A 23,738-nucleotide genomic window follows, 5' to 3' on the forward strand; every position below is an offset into this window, starting at 1 on the left:
ACCAGCTCCTGGTGGAGTGACATAGCAAGTGGCAAGTGTGTGTAAATTTCTATGGGGATGAAAGTTCCTGTGCCAAAAAATATAATGCCTTATGTAATAACATACTGCTATATAACCCCATTCATTTAAGTTGTTACATCATTCCAAAGAAGTAAAAATCATGTTTTATGGACCTGTATGGCTGTATAAGTAGGAAAAGCTATGCAAATTGGCATATGGCCATTTTTACTGTACACAAAAGATCATGTCTTATTATACACAAATAAACGTCTTTTCTAAGCAAAAGTGACATTCCTTATATAGTATCCTGCATGGATATTTTTTTCCAGGTACACTTTTGGAATACCATCTGTAATAAACAGAACTAAACTAATTAACAACAGAGAAATAACTAATTATTAGTGTCAAGATGTGTACTTTATTATAATAAAGAAATCACAATATAAGAAAAGAAAATAGTATTATGAAGTAAAAATATAATTATCTGTCAAACCTGATCAAATATAATTTAAACATGTCAGAAATCCAGTTGCACCTGAAACAAAAGCAATTTCATTTTCCTTTTGTCAGAAATGTTCAGCTTTATATTTGCTCACATGACCAAGATTAATGAGATGGAGAGCAATAAAGATATGTGCTGATACATTTTACAAACAGTGTTGATATGTTGAATTGCCATACTTACATTTATTCAGAACAAAATTGTGATTACAGTTCAACCAGTTTTACAAAAAACAGGAGCACATATGAATTTGTGAATGATAAATTTAACATAAATTGGTGTGTGATGTCCATGCAACTTTCTTTTTGTATTACAAAAGATTAAAACAAAACATATTGCTATTCCTAAAATTGATGAAGTGACTAAAATTCAGAACATACAGTATTTTATTTTGCATTTTTCCTTTTTGTGAGAGCAGATGTACAATAATGGTATCAGTTCACCCGGGAGTATTTTACTTTTTAATAGTGATATTTTTATTGAATGATCTGACCTGCATATACGTATTTATTAAATGCCTATTTTCTGTTTTTAATGTTCTTTAAATGTTTATATGTATTCTCCAGGAATTCCTTTAGGTCCAAAGGAGAAGCTTGATATACCAGTACTATTTGCACCTGATACTATGAAACTTTATGAGGCTTTAGTGGTTGTGCACATGGTAAAAGCAAATGGAAACAACTGGGAGCACAACAATGTGGAAGATTTAAGTACAGAACTGAAAAGGCAAGTATATTTCTGCAGTTATGTAACAACTCCACTAACACAGGAAAGAAGAAAGAATGGCAAGAGCTTTGCCATAGGTAAAGGCTCGTGGGTAGCAAGGACAGTACTAAATATATTTAACCACTTCCCGTCCGGCCCATGTACATAAATGGGTGGATGGGAGCGCTGCCAGAGCAGGTGGGCGATTCTAAACGTCCCTCCGCATCCATTGCCTGTGCACGCTCCCTGGGAGGGTGCGGCACTGCTATCGGTACACAGCGGAACACCGATCGCTGTATGGGACCTCTCTGTGAGGTTCCGATTCATGTGATCACTGATTAGCCAATCAGTGATCACATGAATAGTAGTAAACAAGATGTCACTTCCTGACATCATTGCTTACTACTTGTGAAATCTGTGAATGGTCACAGAGGTTACATGGTACAAGGCTATTCACAACAGTCTTGTACCATGTGACAAGCTGTGACCAATCACAGCTGTCACAGTATTTCTCAATGGCTGCAAGAATGCAGCCAGAGAGAAGGAGAAATGATTGCTTTTACAGTCTTTATAGGGTGTAAAAGCAATCAGTGTAAAAAAAGAAAAAAAAAATCTTCATCACCCCCACAAGTAGTACAGTGTCACTATGGTGACACTGTACTGCTAGGGTGACAGTATGTAAAAGAAAACCAAAAAAACCACATAAATAATAATATAAAAAAATAACAAAAATGTAAAAAAATTGTTTTTTAAATTATAATTTTGGTTATAAACTAATTTGTTTATTTTTTTTTTTACTAAAAAGATAACCAAATACATTTTGGCCAAGATTTATGAAGAAAGATTATTTATTTGCAAAATTTTATAAGAAAAACACTTTTTCAAATTTTTTTTTGACTTTTTCATTTATATAGCAAAACAATAAAAATCCCAGTGATGAATAAATGCCACCAAAATAAAGTTTTATCTGTCTCAAAAAAATTATAAAAAATTCATATGGGTACAGTGTTGCATGACTGCGTAATTGTCATTCAAAGTATGATAGCGCTGAAAGCTGAAAATTTGCCTGGACTGGAAGGGGGTGAAAGTGTCCGTACGTGAAGTGGGTAATATGTAGCTAAAGCCAAAACCTTCCTTTTGGACTAATAAGGAAATGGTTAAAACCCTTGTCTTGTTTTTGTTTCAACATATTTTTGAATAATTTTTTCTTATGGCATTATTCACATATTTATTTATGCAAGTTAATTACAATATAGTAGCGCTGTTTTAACATGTTTTAATAGCAACAAAACTGTTTATTCTTAGGTAGAGACAGCTGTTGCATCTACTTGTAATCATTGCTTGCATTAGTTGAGTATGGGTGTTGTTCTTTTGGGTTATAATGATGCATTTGAAGATTTACTAAATACAGAACTCTTGTTCTGGGGACAACTCCAAATTTTGGACTGTTGTACAATTTAAGTCCCAGTGTCATTGGTCACTAGGACAAATAGAGTGGGTAATAATACTCAGCAGGGACATAGACAGCAATTAAAAGGTAACAATGAAAAATTTGTTCAGCCATCACCACTGCAAAAAAAAAAAAAACTGCAAAAAAATGTCTTGCACAGAATGAGTCCAGTTGAACATGAATAATTACTACTTGCTTGGGGTTTAGCTTAGTATGCATTGCACTTGATAGAAAAAAGGTGTAGAAATGTACAAACAAGCTACTTAGTCCAAATTATTCCAGTGTGTTAGATAACATGAAGGATTATTGAGTCTATTTTACATATGGCAGGCAAGTTTATTGATCTGGTTTAGTTATACTTTGGTAAGTCTTGGGTTGATTTATGGACTGCATTTAACAAAATCTTATCTTCTCCTTAACATAAGCTGTAAAAGTCAATACATAGTTGATACCTTGCAAAGATATTCTAAAAATAACAGTAATAGCATAATTTAGTCATCAACCATACCACACTGAAGAGTTACAGCATTTATCAAGGCAATTCAGTCTTATTCTTTTTTTGTTTTGTTTATCTTTTTTATTTTATTTTATAGGGAGCCTGACGTGGGCTTTTATATTATACTTTGAAAAACATGTCTTCAGTAAAAAAGAGTCTGAATTTCTCTGTGCAATGTCTTCTGTATCATTATTTTGGAGTGTATATATATATATATATATATATATATTTATATAGCATATTATAAAAACATTTATTGTTTCATTCCTCCCCCCCTTCCCCCCTCTCCCTACCTATATACCACCCCCCCCCCCCATCCAATCCCTAACCCTTCTGCTCTACATTTTCCTGTTCATTTATGGAGATCGTAATCCCTATAAAAGAAGAACAAAATGCAGTCAGGTCCATAGATATTGGGATATCGACACAATTCTAACATTTTTGGCTCTATACACCACCACAATGTATTTGAAATGAAATGAAAATGTGCTTTAACTGCAGACTGTCAGCTTTAATTTGAGGGTATTTACATTCAAATCAGGTGAACGGTGTAGGAATTACAACAGTTTGCATATGTGCCTCCCACTTGTTAAGGGACCAAAAGTAATGGGACAGAATAATAATCATAAGTCAAACTTTCACTTTTTAATACTTGGTTGCAAATCCTTTGCAGTCAATTACAGCCTGAAGTCTGGAATGCATAGACAACACCAGACGCTGGGTTTCATCCCTGGTGATGCTCTGCCAGGCCTCTACTGCAACTGTCTTCAGTTCCTGCTTGTTCTTGGGGCATTTTCCTTTCAGTTTTGTCTTCAGCAAGTGAAGTGCATGCTCAATCGGATTCAGGTCAGGTGATTGACTTGGCAATTGCATAACATTCCACTTCTTTCCCTTAAAAAACTCTTTGGTTGCTTTTGCAGTATGCTTTGGGTCATTGTCCATCTGCACTGTGAAGCGGCATCCAATGAGTTCTGAAGCATTTGGCTGAATATGAGCAGATAATATTGCCTGAAACACTTCAGAAATCATCCTGCTGCTTTTGTCAGCAGTCACATCATCAATAAATACAAGAGAACCAGTTCCATTGGCAGCCATACATGCCCACGCCATGACACTACTACCACCATGCTTCACTGATGAGGTGGTATGCTTAGGATCATGAGCAGTTCCTTTCCTTCTCCATACTCTTCTCTTCCCATCACTCTGGTACAAGTTGATCTTGGTCTCATCTGTCCATAGGATGTTGTTCCAGAACTGTGAAGGCTTTTTTAGATGTCGTTTGGCAAACTCTAATCTGGCCTTCCTGTTTTTGAGGCTCACCAATGGTTTACATCTTGTGGTGAACCCTCTGTATTCACTCTGGTGAAGTCTTCTCTTGATTGTTGACTTTGACACACATACACCTACCTCCTGGAGAGTGTTCTTGATCTGGCCAACTGTTGTGAAGGGTGTTTTCTTCACCAGGGAAAGAATTCTTCGGTCATCCACCACAGTTATTTTCCGTGGTCTTCCAGGTCTTTTGGTGTTGCTGAGCTCACCGGTGCGTTCCTTCTTTTTAAGAATGTTCCAAACAGTTGTTTTGGCCACGCCTAATGTTTTTGCTATCTCTCTGATGGGTTTGTTTTGTTTTTTCAGCCTAATGATGGCTTGCTTCACTGATAGTGACAGCTCTTTGGATCTCATCTTGAGAGTTGACAGCAACAGATTCCAAATGCAAATAGCACACTTGAAATGAACTCTGGACCTTTTATCTGCTCATTGTACTTGGGATAATGAGGGAATAACACACCTGGCCATGGAACAGCTGAGAAGCCAATTGTCCCATTACTTTTGGTCCCTTAACAAGTGGGTGGCACATATGCAAATGGTTGTAATTCCTACACCGTTCACCTGATTTGGATATAAATACCCTCAAATTAAAGCTGACAGTCTGCAGTTAAAGCACATCTTGTTCATTTCATTTCAAATCCATTGTGGTAGTGTATAGAGCCAAAAATGTTATAATTGTGTTGATGTCCCAATATTTATGGACCTGACTGTATGTTTCCATATTATTCTATGTTAATCCCCCATAACCTCTAAGGCTAGCCTTGACTTTTTGAATTCCTCCCATTTGTTACATCCTGTATGGCGACTCTCCATCTTATCTTCATTCAAATGATAAAGTTCCTCCAATTTACATATTTGATCCACCCTATCCACCCAGTCTTTTATTTTTGGCACCTCCTGTCTCCTCCAATACTTGGGTATCAGTCCCTTTGCTGCATTCAAATAGTACAATAAACCGGATTCTTTGTACTTTTTAACTGAAAGCTTAGTACTATGAAAAAGGCAAATCTCTGGGTCTACTAGAATATCAACCTCTGTAATTTTCTGAATCAAGCTTACTATTTTCCCCCAATACTATTGTATTTTAGAACACTCCCACCATATGTGATACATTGTGCCTCTACCTCCACATCCACGCCAACATAAAGGTGAATTATCTCCACTCAATCTGTGTGCCACACTCGGTGTGATATATCATGTTGCCAAACACTTATAATTCATTTCTACCTCCTGCATATTTATATTTCCGTGGATTATTCTATACATTTTCCTCTGTTTTTCCACATCTATTGTTACTCCTATTTCTCTTTCCCATTTTTCTATATATGGAGGACTTATATCTGCATTTATTTCAGTGAGAATCTTATATATTTTAGAGGTTCCGTGTTTCCCATCTCACGTGTACCTAATAAGTGCTCAAAAGGATTCCAATCTTATCTTATTCTTAAAGGCTTTGGAAGCTTTCCTATATAGTGTTTCAATTGAAAAAAACGCCACTCATCCATTCTCGTAAAAACTTCTGCTTTTTTTTCCAATTCCTTAAGTGATCCTATTTCCTCCTCCACCATTATCCCTTAATTGTGCATTAATCCACTTCCCGGTTCAAAGGAATGATTTTCTTTTCCCCTCAGAGACCCCCGGTCTGTGGAGAGATTCCTGGTTTATCAGCAGAATTCTGGGAACACCCCTTGAACACGGGAATAACGGCAGCTTATGTTCAGAGATGTTCAAAGTTTATTAGACATTAATAAGATTATATAGACTACAGATAATAATAAGGGAGGGGGGAGCGAGTTTCAAAACTGTAACTTGTAAATTTCCATCATGAGCTAACTACATGAAACATAACATATACATTTCTTGGTACAAATTGTTTTGGCTAACTTTCTGGAAAAACAGCCAGACAAAGACATTGTCAGGGTCATGTTAGCTTCTGTTGATACATCCTTGAACAACCAAAAACAGTTTCATTAAACTTTTAATATTTCTGCAAAAAGCTAACTTAATACTTAAAATGGCGTACATAATACAAAATGGAAGTTATCTAGATCCTTTCAATCCCCTCTGAGATCATGAACATGATCTCAATTCTTTACATAGCCAGATAACCTTCATTTGTATTTTGCAGCTTGGTAGCTCTAGCAATACAATATAATGAGCATTTAAAACATAGATATAAAGATAAAACAAAAAACAATATCATGACTATGCTTACAGCGATACCTTTCATCCATGAAAAGATGGAACCAAATCCTGATCCTAACCAATCAAAAGGAGTCCATCCATCTTTTCCTATAGCTCTAGCTTCTTCCATCAAACCATCTACCTGTTCCCTGTGTTGCTTTATTATTTCATAATAATCTGGAACAGTCATTGTGGTATTATATATCCAAGTACAACATTCATAATCCTCTGTCATCTCACACAAACCTGTCAGAGCAGCACTCATACTTTCAATAGCTAATTCTTGCATCTCCAGCTGTTTTCTAATAGCTCTGGTCTCAGTATTTAGCAACCCTATATCCTTTGAGTTCCTCTCCAGTATATCATCAATAATGTTTGTGTAATTATTTATTTTGTTCATAAGTGTTATTCCCCATCCAGTGTAAGTAGGAAACCATGACCAAACCTTATCCCTTGTAGAGAATAGATCTACATTTTCTTGTTTGGTTTCCCTTCTCTGTCTCAGAGTTAGTTGGTGTTTTGGGTATGTACTGGCTTTTACCTGGTGTTCCTTTTGGTCTATAGCTGCCATAATTGGCACTAATTGGGCTACATAGCACCAGCCCTGGACATTACTCGGTATCCAAGGGTAACAGATCTTACCACAACAGATATAGGTATTGTTTCCCAAGGAGATCGGCAATTTTTGTATTGCAGAGCGAAGTTCAGGGGTGACAACAAGTGTAAAATAAAAAAGAAGTTTTCCAAACATAGTTTTCCCCACATTATCTTGTATCCCTTCTAAACTTTCATTCAGGGTTTTACCATTTACTTGCCAGAGTTTCACAGAAGAAGTTCCATCCCTCCTTCCAGGATCAGATATATTTAATATGGACTGAGAGCACATTCCCCTTCCCTTGTAGGAAGTATTCCCCAGTCTAAAACACCAATCGGGGAGTTGAGTGACTCCCAGAGTTGGAAAAGATATGGTGGCATTAGAAGTAATATTGGTCAAACCAATACTTACATTCCCTTTTATTAACAAAAATATTTTGACTGGAGCGGCCAGAAGAGGAATTTCATATGTGCTAGGATGTAACTTACTACATATCCAACATTTGTCATAACCTGACTCTTGAGCATAAGCATATTTAAATTGCATCATCAACATTTTCCCTGAAAAAGGATTGTTCTCTTCAAAACTTTCTTTTTGACTTTCTTTCACTTTTGGTTATCTGGGTCTCATTTAAAACTAGTCCTTGACCACAGATACCTTTTATTAGGCCCAAGTCCTCAGGGTGATAAATACAGTTAGTTAGGATCCATACTGGCGGGAAAAAGAGCACAGTCAGTGTGCCCAATAGGATCCAGAGTTTCAAAGCACCATGAGGGGCAGTAAGGAATGTCATCTTCAGGGTCTTTCTCACCGACTTCACCCGCTCTTCGAGGATTTTTCTCTCATACTTCACCTCCTTTTTCCATCTCGTGTTTCTCAGGTGTTTGGTTCACCTTCTTCACTCGACTAGCATGGATCCAGGACTGGGAATTCTCCACCAGAACAGCCGTTCTGGTAACCGCTATCACCGTAGTAGGTGGTCCAAAGGGGTATCCTTGCTTCTTGTCTTTAGCGAGTTGGCGGACCACTACGACATCTCCCACTTGGAAAAGGTGTGTTGGTTCCTGAAAAGATAAAGAAAAAGTGCGAGCAACATTTCTTTCAACCTTATCTAAACTCTGAATCAATTTTCTCACATATTCTTGTTGTCCCCTCTTTCTAACATAAGTGGCTGTCTAGCCCAAGGAGTGGGGAACGGTCTTCCCATTAATATTTCAAAAGGAGATAACCCTATAGTCTTATTAGGTGTCATTCTTACCTCTGCTAGAATTGCAGGTAACATCTTCTTCCAGTGGGTATAGGTTCCTCCAGTGGCCTTCCTCAACTTATCCTTAATTGTCCTGTTCATCCTTTCTACTATACCCGAACTTTGAGGATGATAGGGAATATGAAACTTCCAATCTATCTTAAGTACTTTTACCAAATCTTGACATACCTTGGCCACAAAAGCTGGTCCGTTATCAGAATTTATCTGCAGCAGACATCCCCATCTGGGTATTATCTTCTTTGTAAGAATTCTGACTACAGTTTGTGCATCTTCTTTATTAGTGACAAATGCTTCCACCCATCTGCTAAACATATCCACCATTACCAACAAAAACTCTTGCCTCTGTCCTGTTTTTGGCATGTGGGTAAAATCTATTTGTAAATGGGTGAAAGGTGTAGTTGGGTACACTAGATGCTGGTGTTGTGATTTCTTTGGGTTCTGTGGATTGTTCCTTATACATGTAATGCACCTAGAAACATATTCTTTCACCAACCTAGATAAAACTGTAATGTAAAAATCCTGCAATAATGTTTCACGTGTCATTTTCCATCCTCTATGTCCTAGACCGTGGTACTGTGCAATGAACAATGGGGCACTTGACATGGGAATGCATAGTTTCCCCTCTAAGCACACTAGACCAGAAGCTGGATCTAGTTGTGCTCCAGAACCATCCCAGTCTGCTAAATCGATTTTTGTAGCAAATTTTTGTAAATCTGCATACATCTGGTCATGTGGGGTGGTTGTGATGCCTGAAGTGAGCAAAGGCATCTGCTCACTGGCCGCCTGTTGTAATGCGGCTTCCTTTGCTACCTTATCTACTAATGCATTTCCTTTGGCAATATGATCTCTGCGATTTGTGTGTGCCCTGCAATGAAGAATGGCTAATGTTTTCGGTAACTGTATGGCTTTGAGTAGATCAGATATCAAAGAAGAGTGAGATATGGTTTTACCATCAGCAGCAATGAATCCTCTTCTCTCCCAAATGACCCCAAAATCGTGTACAGCACCATGGGCGTACTTGGAGTCTGTGTAAATGTTGACATCCTGTCCTGCAAATAATTGACATGCTCTTGTAAGGGCAATCAGTTCGGCTGCTTGGGCTGACTGATATGGAATTGGCTTTGCCTCAAGTATTTTGTCAGGAAGTTGCACAATGCCGTATCCTGCATGGTAAGTACTATCATTTGGCCTAGAACATGAGCCATCTACAAACACATCTGGGGCCCCATCAAGAGCCACAGCTGACATGTCGGACCTAGGGGAAATGTCTTGCTGTATGTGGGTTATACAATTGTGTTCTGGTGCCACTTCATCCTGTTCCCCCTTTAGCCCCAGTAGGGCATTCAAAATTGGAGTAGAACCTGAATTTGCTGAAGAATATTTAATAATCAAGTTGGGATCAGATAGAAGAATCACTTCATATCCGCTCAACCTTTGTGCTGACATGTGTTGAGTGTGTATGTTTTTCAGTAGTAAGGACACTTGATGTGTGGTGTGTAGGGTAGTTTCATGTCCCAATGTGAAAGAAATAGCCATTTCTACCACCATTACGCAGAATGCAAAAACTCTCAGACAAGCAGGCATGCCCTGAACCTGAGTTGGCACTACTTTGGAAAAAAAAAACTACAGGGCGGAGCTTGCCTCCATGTTCCTGAGCCAGGACCCCTGCCATGGTTGTACAATTTTCCCTAGCATACAGATAAAACATTTTCTTATAGTCAGGTAGTCCAAGACCAGGGGCCGTTACCATAGCATTCTTCAGGTACACAAAGGCATCAACCATTTCATTTGACCATGTGAGAATGTCAGGTGATTCTGAAAGTGTGGCAGACCTCAGAGTGTGATCATAGAATGAACAATCAGGTATCCATTGGCGGCAGTAACCAATCATACCAAGAAAAGTTAGCATGTCCTTTTTTGTTTGTGGGCGGGGCAGACCCACGAGAGCCGCAGCTCTTTTGTGACTGACATTCCTCTCACCATGACTTAGAATAAAACCAAGGTATTCAACCTGTTTTTGGCACCATTGCAATTTCTTTTTAGATGCTTTGTGACCATTCCCTGACAACCATTCTAACAGAGACCAACTATCCTCCTGACTGGCCGCCTGACTTGAACTACAAATCAATAGGTCATCCACATATATAATGAGGACCGAACCATTGGGAGGGGTCCAGGACCTCAGTGTGGTCTGGAGGGCAAGTGAGTAGACTGCAGACAAATCTACAAAACCCTAGAGCATTCTACACCAGCTCATCTGGCAATTTTCAGAATATAAATACAAATAGCCTTGTCTGGTGGTCCACAGGAACCGAAAAAAATGCATTTGTTAAATCAATCACTGTAAAATATTCTGCATCGGACGGAATGGAGGTGAGGAGTGATGGCACGTCAGGCACTATTGGGGCTAATGGAACCACCAAATTATTTATGGCCCTCAAATCTTGTACAAACCTGTAAGAGCCATCCGGCTTCTTAACAGGATTGATAGGTGTGTTGTAAGGAGAAACAGTTTCTTCTACCTTCTGTTTACATGCTGTAGCAATAGGGAGGGAAGCCTTTTTCTTGAAAACCCTTTTTAATTCTGTGTCAAGCTCCCCCCACATAGTTTCTCTCCCTTCTGTGGTGTTTAGTTTATAGGCAGTAGCCTGTGTATTACTTGGTTCTATGTGACTAATGCTTTTTACATTTATCCAATCCCAAACTGGATTATTTCCCAGAATACCATCAATGATCAATCTCATATCTTCCTGTGTGTAATTTCTTCCTAAACATGCCTTTTTTAAATAAGCAAGTGTACCTCCAGGAGATACTGTAGGCTTGGGACACTGTTTAACAATCTTATTAATATCTTCTAATTCTATGGGTTTTTTTAGAATTAGTTCTCCTGCTGTGAGAAAAGGTAGTGTCAATATAGCCAACTCCTTTCCTCCTACGGCCCCCTCATCTTCTCTTTTTCCCTCTAGTTTCTTATCCATGGATCTAAGCTGCATTCTAAATTCCTCCACATCTCTCTGCCCTTTCTATGACTGGTGTCACTTCTTCTCCATTGACCATCCTTTTTCTGTAATTTTATTATATTTACCTGTCCCTGTTCTTCGTATTCCAACTCTCCTTCGTTGTCATTATTTTCCGTAAGGATGCCTTGAACTTGGCTACCCTCTTCTGGTGATTTTATACTAATAATCTGTTTGGGTCTAGTGGAGGGGCCTGGCTGTATTGGTTGTAGATCCGGGACGGGAAGTGGGACAGGGGCAGGGACTGGAGGGGCAGGGGCAGGGGCAGGAGCAGGGGCTGGAGCTGCAGAGACAGGAGCAGGGGCTGGAGGGGCATTAGGCTGGGGAGTAATCATCCCCAAACTAATCAAAAAATCATCATCAGCAGCATTTTTAAAACAACATAATGAAGGATATATATTATACGGAGGGGGTGGGGTTGGTGTCTGAACTGTCTTCAGTCCAATCTTGGGTCTGCATGTCTTTTCAGATTGATGCTTTTCCTGGCATATTTTTAATGTATCCAATTTCAACTTCCTCTTTTGTTTTAAAGAGAAAATCAAATTGAACTTTCCCTTGCTATTATCAACCCAATACGGTGACCATTTTAACCAATTTTCTCCCCCTTTCTTGGGAATGGGTCTGTACTCCCCATAGCTTCTGTCCAGCCTGCCATACAATCCACCCAGGGATTTATTAAATAATAGTCCGTTCCACAAACTCTAGCAACATAATCCTTACAATTTTCTCCCTTTTCTGGGGGACCTGGTGGGTAACTACCTCCTTGACCCATATTTAGACAGTGGATAAGACAATTTTAGCTTAAAATCTTATTTTGTTCCACACAACAAATTATCTTATACTTCTACGCAACAGAAAGAAAAAGCAAAAGACAGATAAACCAGAATCTGCTCCACAGACTTATTAACCTCTTGATAACTTCCCAAAAGTTATCTCTTCACTGTTTTACCAAAAACAGTGTATTCTACCAGAGAACTGTGTTTACCAAAACACCTTTTTTATATTTTTATAGTGCACTATTTTGTAACTCTACCAAAGAGTTAAGTCTGCTTACCAAAAGCAGCTACAGGTTATCACGGGTCTATATAGACAATACAGAATGATTCAAGACCTTCCCTCAACACAGGGCAAGAAAGAGCTTTTAGTCATAAAAAGACAAAAGGTTTACTTACCAAGTGAGGTGGGTGGTCATCCCGGGCTGAGCCCCCAGCTGAAAGGAATGATTTTCTTTTCCCCTCAGAGACCCCCGGTCTGTGGAGAGATTCCTGGTTTATCAGCAGAATTCTGGGAACACCCCTTGAACACAGGAATAACGGCAGCTTATGTTCAGAGATGTTCAAAGTTTATTAGACATTAATAAGATTATATAGACTACAGATAATAATAAGGGAGGGGGGAGCGAGTTTCAAAACTGTAACTTGTAAATTTCCATCATGAGCTAACTACATGAAACATAACATATACATTTCTTGGTACAAATTGTTTTGGCTAACTTTCTGGAAAAACAGCCAGACAAAGACATTGTCAGGGTCATGTTAGCTTCTGTTGATACATCCTTGAACAACCAAAAACAGTTTCATTAAACTTTTAATATTTCTGCAAAAAGCTAACTTAATACTTAAAATGGCGTACATAATACAAAATGGAAGTTATCTAGATCTTTTCACCGGTGATACCTTCTTTACCTGGGGGGGGAAACTCTGTGGACCCTAAGGGCATTAACAGTGAATTATATTCCCATCCCATCTGTTTGTGTAAAATATCCCAAACTTTTAAAACATTAAACGTGAACAAACTTGTACTGTCTGCTAATCCTCTGTATTGTGGAGGTAACCATACAATTCCACTTAATTTAGTATTACTTAGTATATTCTCTATTTTAACCCAGCTTTTCCCCTCTGCATTATATGTCCAGACCTTTGTATGAGCCCTATTGTGATCCACTATGTTTTGTTATAATGAGAAATGATATACATTAAAACCAGAATTCATACCTAAAGTATCAAGCAGTTTAAACTGCTTATACTATGAAACTAGAGTCTACAATGAATTGATGCCAGCTGAAAATCTCTAGAAATCACATAAATAATCAAATAAACAAAATGAATCCTATTTATATTCTGTGAATCCAATCAACCCACATATTCTGCAGAATATTAAAACACAAAACACATGTAAAATATAATCACCCCTTAAGGACCAAAATGTCCTCGTAATATCCTGGCATGTGGTAAGTTCTTTAACCACTTGCCCTCCTGATGATTTACCCCCCTTCCTGACCAGGCCATTTTTGCGTTACCGCACTGCATTATTTTAACAAACAATTGCGCGGTAATGCAACACTGCACCCAAATGAAATTTACATCCTTTTTTCTCACAAATTGAGCTTTCTTTTGATGGTATTTGATCACCTGTGTGTTTTTTATTTTTTGCTCTATATAAACAAAAGTCCAACAATGTAAAAATCTAATTTCATCATAAATTTAGGCCAAAATGTATTCTGCTACTTGTCTTTGTTTCAAAAAATCCCAGTACGTGTAAATTAATTGGTTTATGTGAAAGGTATAGCATTTACAAATGGCTGTATATATACTGGGATTTTAAATTTTTTTATTTTTACTAGTATTGGCAGCAATCAGTGACATGCAGCAGGACTGCAGTGAGCATTTTGACATTGGGAGAAACTGACTTGGTGTCACTGACGTCCCCAGTAACAGCTAAAAAAAAGCACTGGCACTGAGCAGGAAGGGGTTAACATGAGAGGTGATCAAAGTGTTAACTGTGTGCTGTTTCACTATGTGCTGTGTCTGTGTTCTTCACTGTAAGCACACTGCTTTGTATGGCTGTGCTGTGCACAGACATGCAAAGCAGTGTGCATGAGCTAACAGGGAGGAGAACTGTATTGTTTACAAAGAGTTATCCTCCCGGTCAGGAGATGCTTGGCAATCACTGGGCTCCGATGAGTAATCACTGGCTGGGACCCGGTGATTGACAACCATGGCCACGAATGGCATCTCGGGTAGGGTACACGTGCCTCGTGTGCACCCTCTACCCGGAAGTACAAAGTCACGTATAGATAGCAGTATTTCTGCTATAGGGCGGTTGGGAAGTGGTTAAAGCCTAATACACCGAAAGTTGCCCAATTCAACTGGAACAAGCCAAATTTTAGTCCATGTGTTGCTTTCACTGTTCAAAAATCCTCCTGGAAAGCCAGCACTCGATAAGCGTGTGCAGTCAATGGCTGCAACTCTGATCTGTGTATTCTGATAGGGAGTTCAGAATACAATAGTGCAGAGGGGGAGATTCTTGCATCCACAATGGTTGTGAGGATGCAGGGGTCTGTAAGGTTTTTATTTTTCTGTTTAACCTACTGGTTGAATGAAATAAAATATGTATCCGTGTACCCAGCTTAGGACACAAAGAGGGTTATTTATTAAAACTGCATGGTAGAAAATCTGGTGCAGCTCTGCATAGAAACAAATCAGCTTCTAAGTTTTATTGTCAAAGCTTAAAACCCCCCCCCCAAAAAACAAAAAAACTGATTGGCTACCATGCACAGCTGCATCCGATTTAGTAAATCTCCTCCAGAGTTGTAAGTGTTGATAATTAAACATCTGTGAGTCATTTAATTGATTATCTATTGCAAGTCTATAATTAGCACTGTCCCCTGGTGAAAAACTCTGGAGTGTTTAAAAAATACATTATTAATAGTAATATTATTATTATGTTCAGTCTTTTGCTGGATTCACATCCAGCCCTAAAGACAGCACCCTGTTTGGAATGCTGATTCCTGGATTGTAGTTGAGCTCTTTTTCTGCACCTTCAGAGTGTTAAAAGATGTACTACATCTCTTTGCACCTGAGCAATCCAGTTTACTGTAGTCCATTCAACAAAGGCTACGTTATCTATTTTTATGCAGGGTTATGATGATGTGAACCTTCTTATTTCTTTTTATAAATAAAGATCTAATTATTTTATGGTAATATAATTTACACATACCCAGGGGCTGACTGACAACTCATGGGGCCCCCGGGCAATAGGGGATCATGGGGCCCCTGTGTCCTTGCCCAAACTCAAAAAAGCCTATGAAAAAGGTACCAGGGGCATCTCATAGGGCCCCCTACTGACCCCGGGCCCTCGGGCAGTGCCCGAGTTTCCAAATGGTCAGTCCTCCCCTGCACATACCATATGTGTCCAAAATGTTTCTAAAGTAAGTACACATAATTTAATAATACACTCATAATAGGCTACTCCATTTACATGAGTAAACTTGTTGTATTTTTAATGTAATTTTTGATTAACTATTAAAAATAGCCATGTGCCAATTTTATTTGTAGCATATCAACAACTGAAGATGGAGCTATTTCTGGTATACGCTGGATTTACCCTATTCATGGAATTCCAGAAGCTCAACCATCAAAATCAACTCCAGGTAGCAAAACAATTATATATTTTTGCATTTTATTTAACAACATTTTTAAAGGGCCAGATCATGCAAGAACAGGTATATAGATTTTGGATGTTCTTAATTTCAGTATACATGGACTTTCTAGGCACATAAACTCCGCACCACAAAAATAAAAAACCATGTTACTTAATTTATACAAATTGTTTAAAAATAAATTAAAAAGATACATTGCATATTACATAGACTCCAGTTTTCTACCCTCCAAGATTGAAATGGTGAGGTCCAGTGGGGACCCTAGATGCAGATGTAGCAATCCACTAGTTTCAGAATGGGGGGGTTTTACTGTTGTTGACCAACATGTTTCACAACAAAAGGTCGCTTCTTCAGGGGCTTTCAGATTATCTATAGATAAACAAACTTACCAATAATTACCAGCAAAGATTACAATAACAGAATTGCACATACAAAAGCCACCAATTGAGGCACTTACATAAACAAACATGTATATGAAAAATGTATACCAAAAAAGGAAGGCCTCTCAGATCAGCGAGCGGGGTTGTTCAGGGCCTGGCATTCCCAAGGATAAGTATGGGGACGCACAGCAAGCGAGCAGCTTTTCCCATCATAAGGAAAATCACTTGAAGCGTAACAAACAATGCAAGAAGGTAGCACATATGTAACCACCAAGCCAGTGATAATCCCTCAAAAGATGAATTATACTATCCATCAAGTTCCATAAATGTTTTGTCTTGATGCCTATAGAAAAATCAGATACGATATGATAAAATGTGCTCCAAAGGGGACATCATAAGGACTATGTTTTGGCATGTATCCCCAAACAGGTAAAAAGTATAATAATGTATCTAAACCCAAAATATAACATAATTTACCTTATTGATGTTTACAGTTCTAGGGGTTGTAACAGCATCCACAGTCTTGGGCCACAGTAGTCCTATTAGTCCACCATGTGGGCCAGATTAACTGTAAAGCACATATATATGATTTTCATGTCAATTGGCTCAAAGAGGAGGGCTATACCACACACTACCACATATAGGGCCTCAAGGGTTGCAAAGGAACAAAAAACATCATAATATATACCTCAAAGAAAAGGGTTGCAGAAAAGAGAGACCATGTGATACTTAAACCTCCATAGAGGGACATCCCTCCCAAAGGAATAGAGACTCTCTGTTGCAACAAAAAGAGGCCACATCTGCTCACACTGCCATAGATGAAGATCGCACAACTAACCCAGCAGCTACACTGCTTATAAGTGCCCCGACCAGGAATGATCCCGCAATGCGGCATGTGATGGCATCCGCGCCAGCGCTGGCCCCCAGTGCACATGCACTGCACCCAACCAGGCACCAAGCCTGTAGGGCATAGCACCGCTTTGCCAAGGTAACTGCGCATGCGCAGATGGCCACCGCACATGGAGGATAGGTGATAGCCAGCACCACCGGCTGTGGCTTGCCAGCCACATACCCAGCCAAGTAGGGAATGCCTGGGGGGGTCCCCAAACCATCCCCCCTGCTGATTGAGTCAAGAGTGCAGAATCAATTATCATAAATTATGTACAATTGCATTATTATTATTACAGTACTAGTTATGAATCCATAACACACAAAAAAGACACGAGAATGGGCACAAATTATCCATATTGAACATTTCAGTCATAACACTATAATGCTGAGTATGCCCAATGCGTTTGACCGACCATCCATTAATACATTAATCATAATTAGCAATACAGGTGTAACTCAGTTTACAAACGCCTTGGTTAACATAATTTTCGGTTTACAAATGAAAATCCATTGAAAATAATGCCTCGGTTTACTAGTTTTTAACTAATTTTTTTTTCCCAATACGAAGTATATGTCGCTGCCGATTATTAAATGCAATTGTCGGCTTTTTTTTTCTTCACTATAGCTCACAGAATTTACTGTTACTTTCCCCGGAGTTAAAGGAGACTTTGTTTCTTTTAAGAAACTAAAATGAAACATTGTTTCTTTTATCTCAGGGAAATACAGTAAAAGAAAACTTTTTCTCTTTTAGCTGGGGGGAAAGTGACAGCTTAATCTCTGAGCTATAGTGAAGGAAAAAAAAGTGGTAATTACATTTAAAAACCGGTACCATAATAAATAAAAAAAATGGCGTCAGGGTCCCCCAAAATCCATACCAGACACTTATCCGAGCATGCAGCCCGGCAGGTCAGGAAAGGGGGGGGATTAGCAAGCACCCCCCACCCTCCTGAACCACACCAGCCCACATGCCCTCAGCATGGGGGGTGCTCCTCCCCAAAGCACCTTGTCCCCATGTTGATGGGGACAAGGGCCTCTTCCCCACAACCCTGTCCGGTGGTTGTGGGGGTCTGCGGGCAGGGGGCTTATTGGAATCTGGAAGCCCCCTTTAACAAGGGGGCCCCAAGATCCCAGCCCCCCCTCTGTGAATGAGTATGGGGTACATGGTCCTGATACGCATTCACAAAAAAACAAAAAGTGTAGTGTAAAAAAATACCGGAGCAGGCAGACGGCGGGAGCCATCGTTGAAAGCGGAGCCTTTTTTTAAAATTCTTTTTGTGGGCGGTGGCGAACATCATGATTGACATTGGATCTACTGTGAAGGACATGTCTTTTTTCACACTACAATTTTTGTTTTTTGTGAATGAGTAGCGGGACCATGTATCCAATACTCATTCACATAGGGGAGGGCGGGATCGGGGGGCCCCCTTGTTAAAGAGGGCTACCAGATTCCGATAAGCTCCCTGCCCACAGACCCCCACAACCACCGGCTAGGGTTGTGGGGAAGAGGTCCTTGTCCCCATTAACATGGGGACAAGGATCTTTGGGGGGAACCCCTCCTGCCCCAAGCCACCCCCCATGTTAAGGGGAAGTGGCCTGGTATGGTTCAGGATGCAAGGCACTCGCTCATTCCCCCCCCTTTCCTGACCTGCCGGCTGCATGCTCAGATAAGGGTCTGGTGTGGATTTTGGGGGGACCCCACGCCATTTTTTTTAAAGTTTGGTATGGGAGTTCCCCTCAAAATCCATACCAGACCCAAAGGGCTTGGTATGGATGGGAGGGGGGGATCGCACACTGTTTATTTATTAATTTTTTAATTGCCGGCAATTCTTTTACATTCAGCTGTCAGTGGGGAACCCTGCTGACAGCTGAAACATTAACACATGGTTGTCACTACTAACATACCGCATGACTTGATAAAATAACTCATTAGGTATTTTAGTAGCGTTTACTTTTTTCTGACCTCCGGAACGGATTCATTGGTTTTCAATGCATTCCTATGGGAAACAGCGTTTTGGTTTACAAATTTTTCGCTATACGAAAAGTCCCACAGAATGAATTAAATTTGTAAACCGAGCTACGCCTGTATGTATGTATGTGTATATATATATATATATATATATATATATATATATATATATATAAAGTTACGATACAATTACTGGCAGTCTCTCATTATCAATATAAGGGGTCAAATATAAACATTGTTGGAACTGTCCTGGACACACAGAATTAAGCACTTGCCCTCTTGAGGATTTCCCCTTCCTGACCAGGGTTTTTTTCCTGTTCGGTGCTGCACTAATTACTAACTGGTAATGGTGCAGTCATGCAATGCTTCACCCAAACAAAATGTATGTCCTTTTTTTCACACAAATAGAGCTTTCTTTTGGTGGTATTCGATCACCTGTACGCTTTAAATTTTTTGAGCTATAAACAAAAAAGTCCAAATTTTTTTTAAAAAAACTATATTTTTTACTTTCGGCTATAAAAAATATATAGTAAACTCAAAGTTAGCCATAAACTTAGGCCAAAATGTATTCTGCTACATGTTTTTGGTAAAAAAAATCCCAATAAGTGTATATTGATTGCTTTGTGTGAATATTATAGCATATACAAACTATGGTATAGATACTGCAATTTACACCATTTTTTGCTATACAGCGCTGCACTAGTTTAACTGACAATTGCGCGGTCATGCAATACTGTACATAAATAAAATTTATGTCCTTCCTATAACACAAATAGAGCTTTCTTTTGGTGGTATTTGATCACTTGTGCGCTTTTTATTTTTCACACTATAAGCAAAAAAAAGACTGAAAATTTTGAAAAAAAAACCAATATTTTCTAAAAATTTCATCATAAATTTAGGCCAAAATGTATTCTGCTACATGTTTTTGGTAAAAAAAAACCCCAATGTGTGTATATTGATTGCTTTGTGTGAAGGTTATAGCATCTACAATCTATGGTATAGATAATGAAATTTACATAACTTTTACTTTCTGACTCTCATTTCTTGAGGTGCTAAAATACCAGGACAGTACAAACACCCCCAATGACCCCTTTTCAGAAAGTAGACACCCTGAGCTATCTGCTGAGAGGCATATTGAGTCCATGGAAGATTTATTTTTTTCTACAAGTTTTTGGAAATTGACAAAAACATTTTTTTATTTTTCCCCATTTCACTTCCTGACTACCTATCACAGTTTCGGAGGCCAGGAAATGCCAGGATAGCACCAACGCGGAGGGTTTTGAAATATAAAAAAAGAAAATAAAAGATATGTTTTTCTTTTCTTTCTTCATTTTCCAAAAACCTGTGTCAACAAATGAGATCTGCAAAATACTCACCATGCTTCTTATCAAATTCCTTGGGATGTCTAATTTCCAAAAAGGGGTCATTTAGGGGGGTTTGGTGCTATCCTGGCATTGCAGGGCCTCTGAAACTGTGGTAGGTAGTCAGAAAGTGTAATGAGGAAACAAAGCCCTTTAAAAGCCTGAAGGCTTTTGGGGTCCTGTACTTGGCTAGTATATAACAGAGTAGTGCGGTGCTACTAAAAACCAATAAAATGACAGGAACAAGTCATAAATGAATAAATGCAATAACAATGATAAATTAGGTAAGTGCTGCTATGGACACACTCCCACTCCTGGATCATCAACTGAGGGATCATAAATAAGTGCAAACACAGTGTGTGCATCCCCTGGGGGTGCAAAAAACTCTAATGGACCATACTACTGCATACTGTCTCCACATATATCCTAAATGCCGTAGTATAAATAGTCCACATAAATGGCATAACTTCACATAACATGCAAGTGATTTTCTTGTGCTTGTGCTGGTATTGTGCCAAATCCTCAAAAGCTGGGGTGCCCCCTCACCTTCCTGCCAAGGTCCCGCAGGACCAATGAGCCTTATGAATCAATACTACGGTCCTCCCAGTCCTGGGTAGTCTTCTTAGCAATGGTGGTGGTACTCTTTACCTCCTAATGTGAATTCCATCTCCAGCCACTCGTGCCACTCCTGCGTATGTACCTCTCCTTACACGGAACCATTTTATTGTAGCCGCGGATTACTAGTATATAGAACGATGTGATCATGGAATCTCTCTGAATGTTCCAGTTATTAAAATGCAGAAATCCTTGGTAAATGTATCTAAAAATAATAATAATGTATCTTCTAACTGGCGGCATATCAATATAATTGGGCCAAATAGGTGATGATGACCACCCTAACTACATAATTAGAACCACCCCAATGTGGTATATAGTATTTTAATATTAAAAACAATAAATCTTTATTAAACTCCATTAATATATATATAAGGAAAAATTGAATAGGAGTGGCTTCTCATAAAGATCCACATGTTGTCCACATTGTGTAAGCCCAATAATAACAAACATAAAATATGTATTAAATATGCATATAATGATAAAAATAATAAAATTAAAATAAAAAATATTGATGTAATGATGTGACACCCATGCTGACTACCTATACTGTAGGTTTACAAACAGAATATATGCAAACTAGATAATATATTATATATAATTCTTAAAATGTAAATAAATAACGATATGTGTCAAATAGACACCTATATATCATTCTAAAATGTATTAAACATCATAAACAGTGCATGGGTGCAAAACAATGTTATCCCCACACTAGTTACATATATATTATAGAAAATACTAAAAGGATAATAAAAATATAAAACATAATGACATCCCAATTAACTAGGCCTATGTACTTTAAAATCGCTAATAAAGCAATTAAGGTTGAATTCGACGTTCAGACCTCTAGGTGACTGCGACCTCATTAGATAAATCCATTTGGACTCCGCCTGGCTCAGGGATCATTTGTTGCTTCCCCTCCAGTGGCCTTTGAACTTTTCTATTCCCCAGAATCTAAGTGAAGAGGGGTCATTCTGATGATGGGTCGAGAAATGTTTAGATACACTGTGCTTAGAGTATGCCTTCTTAATATTCTGCAGGTGTTCTCTGATTTCTTTTCCACATGGGCCTTTTTGTTCTGCCCACATACTGCAGGCCACACTTGCACTCAAGGCCGTACACCACCCCTTCCATACAACAGGATATGAAATCCTTAATGGAATATTCTACCCTCCGTATTATTTGCCTTGAATTGTTTAATTCTCTTGTTGATGCCCTTGGTTTTCCTACATGCATAGCATATTCTGCATGGGTAGAAGCCATTCTGGTCAAGGAATGTTAATTTATGATTTTTTGTAGGGGGATCTATTACATTTTTGACTATTTTTTTCCTAATGGTTGGAGCTTTTCTATAAATGAACCTGGGTTGTTCTGATATACAATTCTCTAGCCCCCGATCTGATCTTAATATTGGCCAATACTTCTTGAATATCTTTTTTGTAATGGGTATTGAAATCTAGTATGATGGGTAACTTGTCTCCAAATTTAAAAAAAAATCCTCCTGCGCTCAATAGGATACCTCGTGTCTATTACTCAGCTGCTGTCACTCAACTAAAACCTACAAGTGCATTTAAACAGTGAAAATAAATAGTGAAGCACTTGAATATCATGATATTAAAAAATTATTTTTACACTCAAAATTGGTGCTGAATATATACTCTTTGTAAAATGAAATACATGAAAAAAAAATAATACTAATACACATTAATACCCCCTCCCAGTGAGGAAAGTAAGGTGGTGCAACAAATTATTTCCAAAATTAATAAATTATCGCACACAGTGAAAAAAATTATTTAAAATGCATATACTAAAAATAATCCACAAAATCTAAGTGAATAATAAATGAATTGAACCAGTGCATAAAACCATTCATAATATATTAATTAATCCACTTTTATTGGTGCCATATACAAAACAAACAATAGATGAATCATAAGTGAAAAACAGTCCATGCATGTGAATTTGTGTTTCAACATCAAATCGTGTTTTCCACTTCTAAGTGCAAAAAATTGAATCCTCCGAATGGCAGCAATGCCTGCTCACCTCCCCTCCTTGACCCACACAGGGCCAACTGGCTATTTCCACCTCAGTGGTATATCCCTTCTGGCAAGCTCCTTATCCTCCTTATTGCATCTCCTTTCTTGTATCTCCACCCAAGACATGTAAATGAATGCAAGGGTCCTTGGGTCAGCTAGTTAGGCTGAGAAGAAACTCTCTCCTTCCATCTTTTTCCCGTCTTCCTTCTTTTCTTCCTTTTCTTGTTCTTACTTTTGTGTTTTCTTTCCCTTTAGCAAAAGCACTAGTAGCAATGTTGATTATTGTCAAGGTCCTACCTTTTCCCAGAGGTTATGCTGCTCCATGTGCTGGCATCCATCTTGCCTACAAGAAGTTCAGTCCTTTCCAGTTCTCCCACTTCTTGGATTTTCTTTGTGATGTATTCTGTTTTATATCCTTTTTGGTTAAACCTATCCCCAATAACTTTAACTTGTTTCATATAATCTTCTTTCTCCGTAAAATAAAAAACTGGCCTTTGGGG

General features: G+C 38.6%; 1 protein-coding gene across 1 annotated transcript in view; it reads left to right on the top strand.

Annotated features, from left to right (window-relative positions):
• Nucleotides 1–23,738, top strand: part of CFAP47 (cilia and flagella associated protein 47) — a 772,366-nt gene that overhangs the window by 693,011 nt on the left and 55,617 nt on the right. The window contains exons 59-60 of the mRNA XM_089653003.1: nucleotides 1,069–1,228; nucleotides 15,883–15,977. Of these exons, the coding sequence (XP_089509129.1) occupies nucleotides 1,069–1,228; nucleotides 15,883–15,977 (255 nt within the window). The remainder of the gene's footprint in view (nucleotides 1–1,068; nucleotides 1,229–15,882; nucleotides 15,978–23,738) is intronic.

The sequence above is a fragment of the Staurois parvus genome, unplaced genomic scaffold (genome assembly GCF_062004578.1).
Source record: "Staurois parvus isolate SC_StPar_1 unplaced genomic scaffold, SC_StPar_1.0 ptg000696l, whole genome shotgun sequence".
NCBI lineage: Eukaryota > Metazoa > Chordata > Amphibia > Anura > Ranidae > Staurois > Staurois parvus.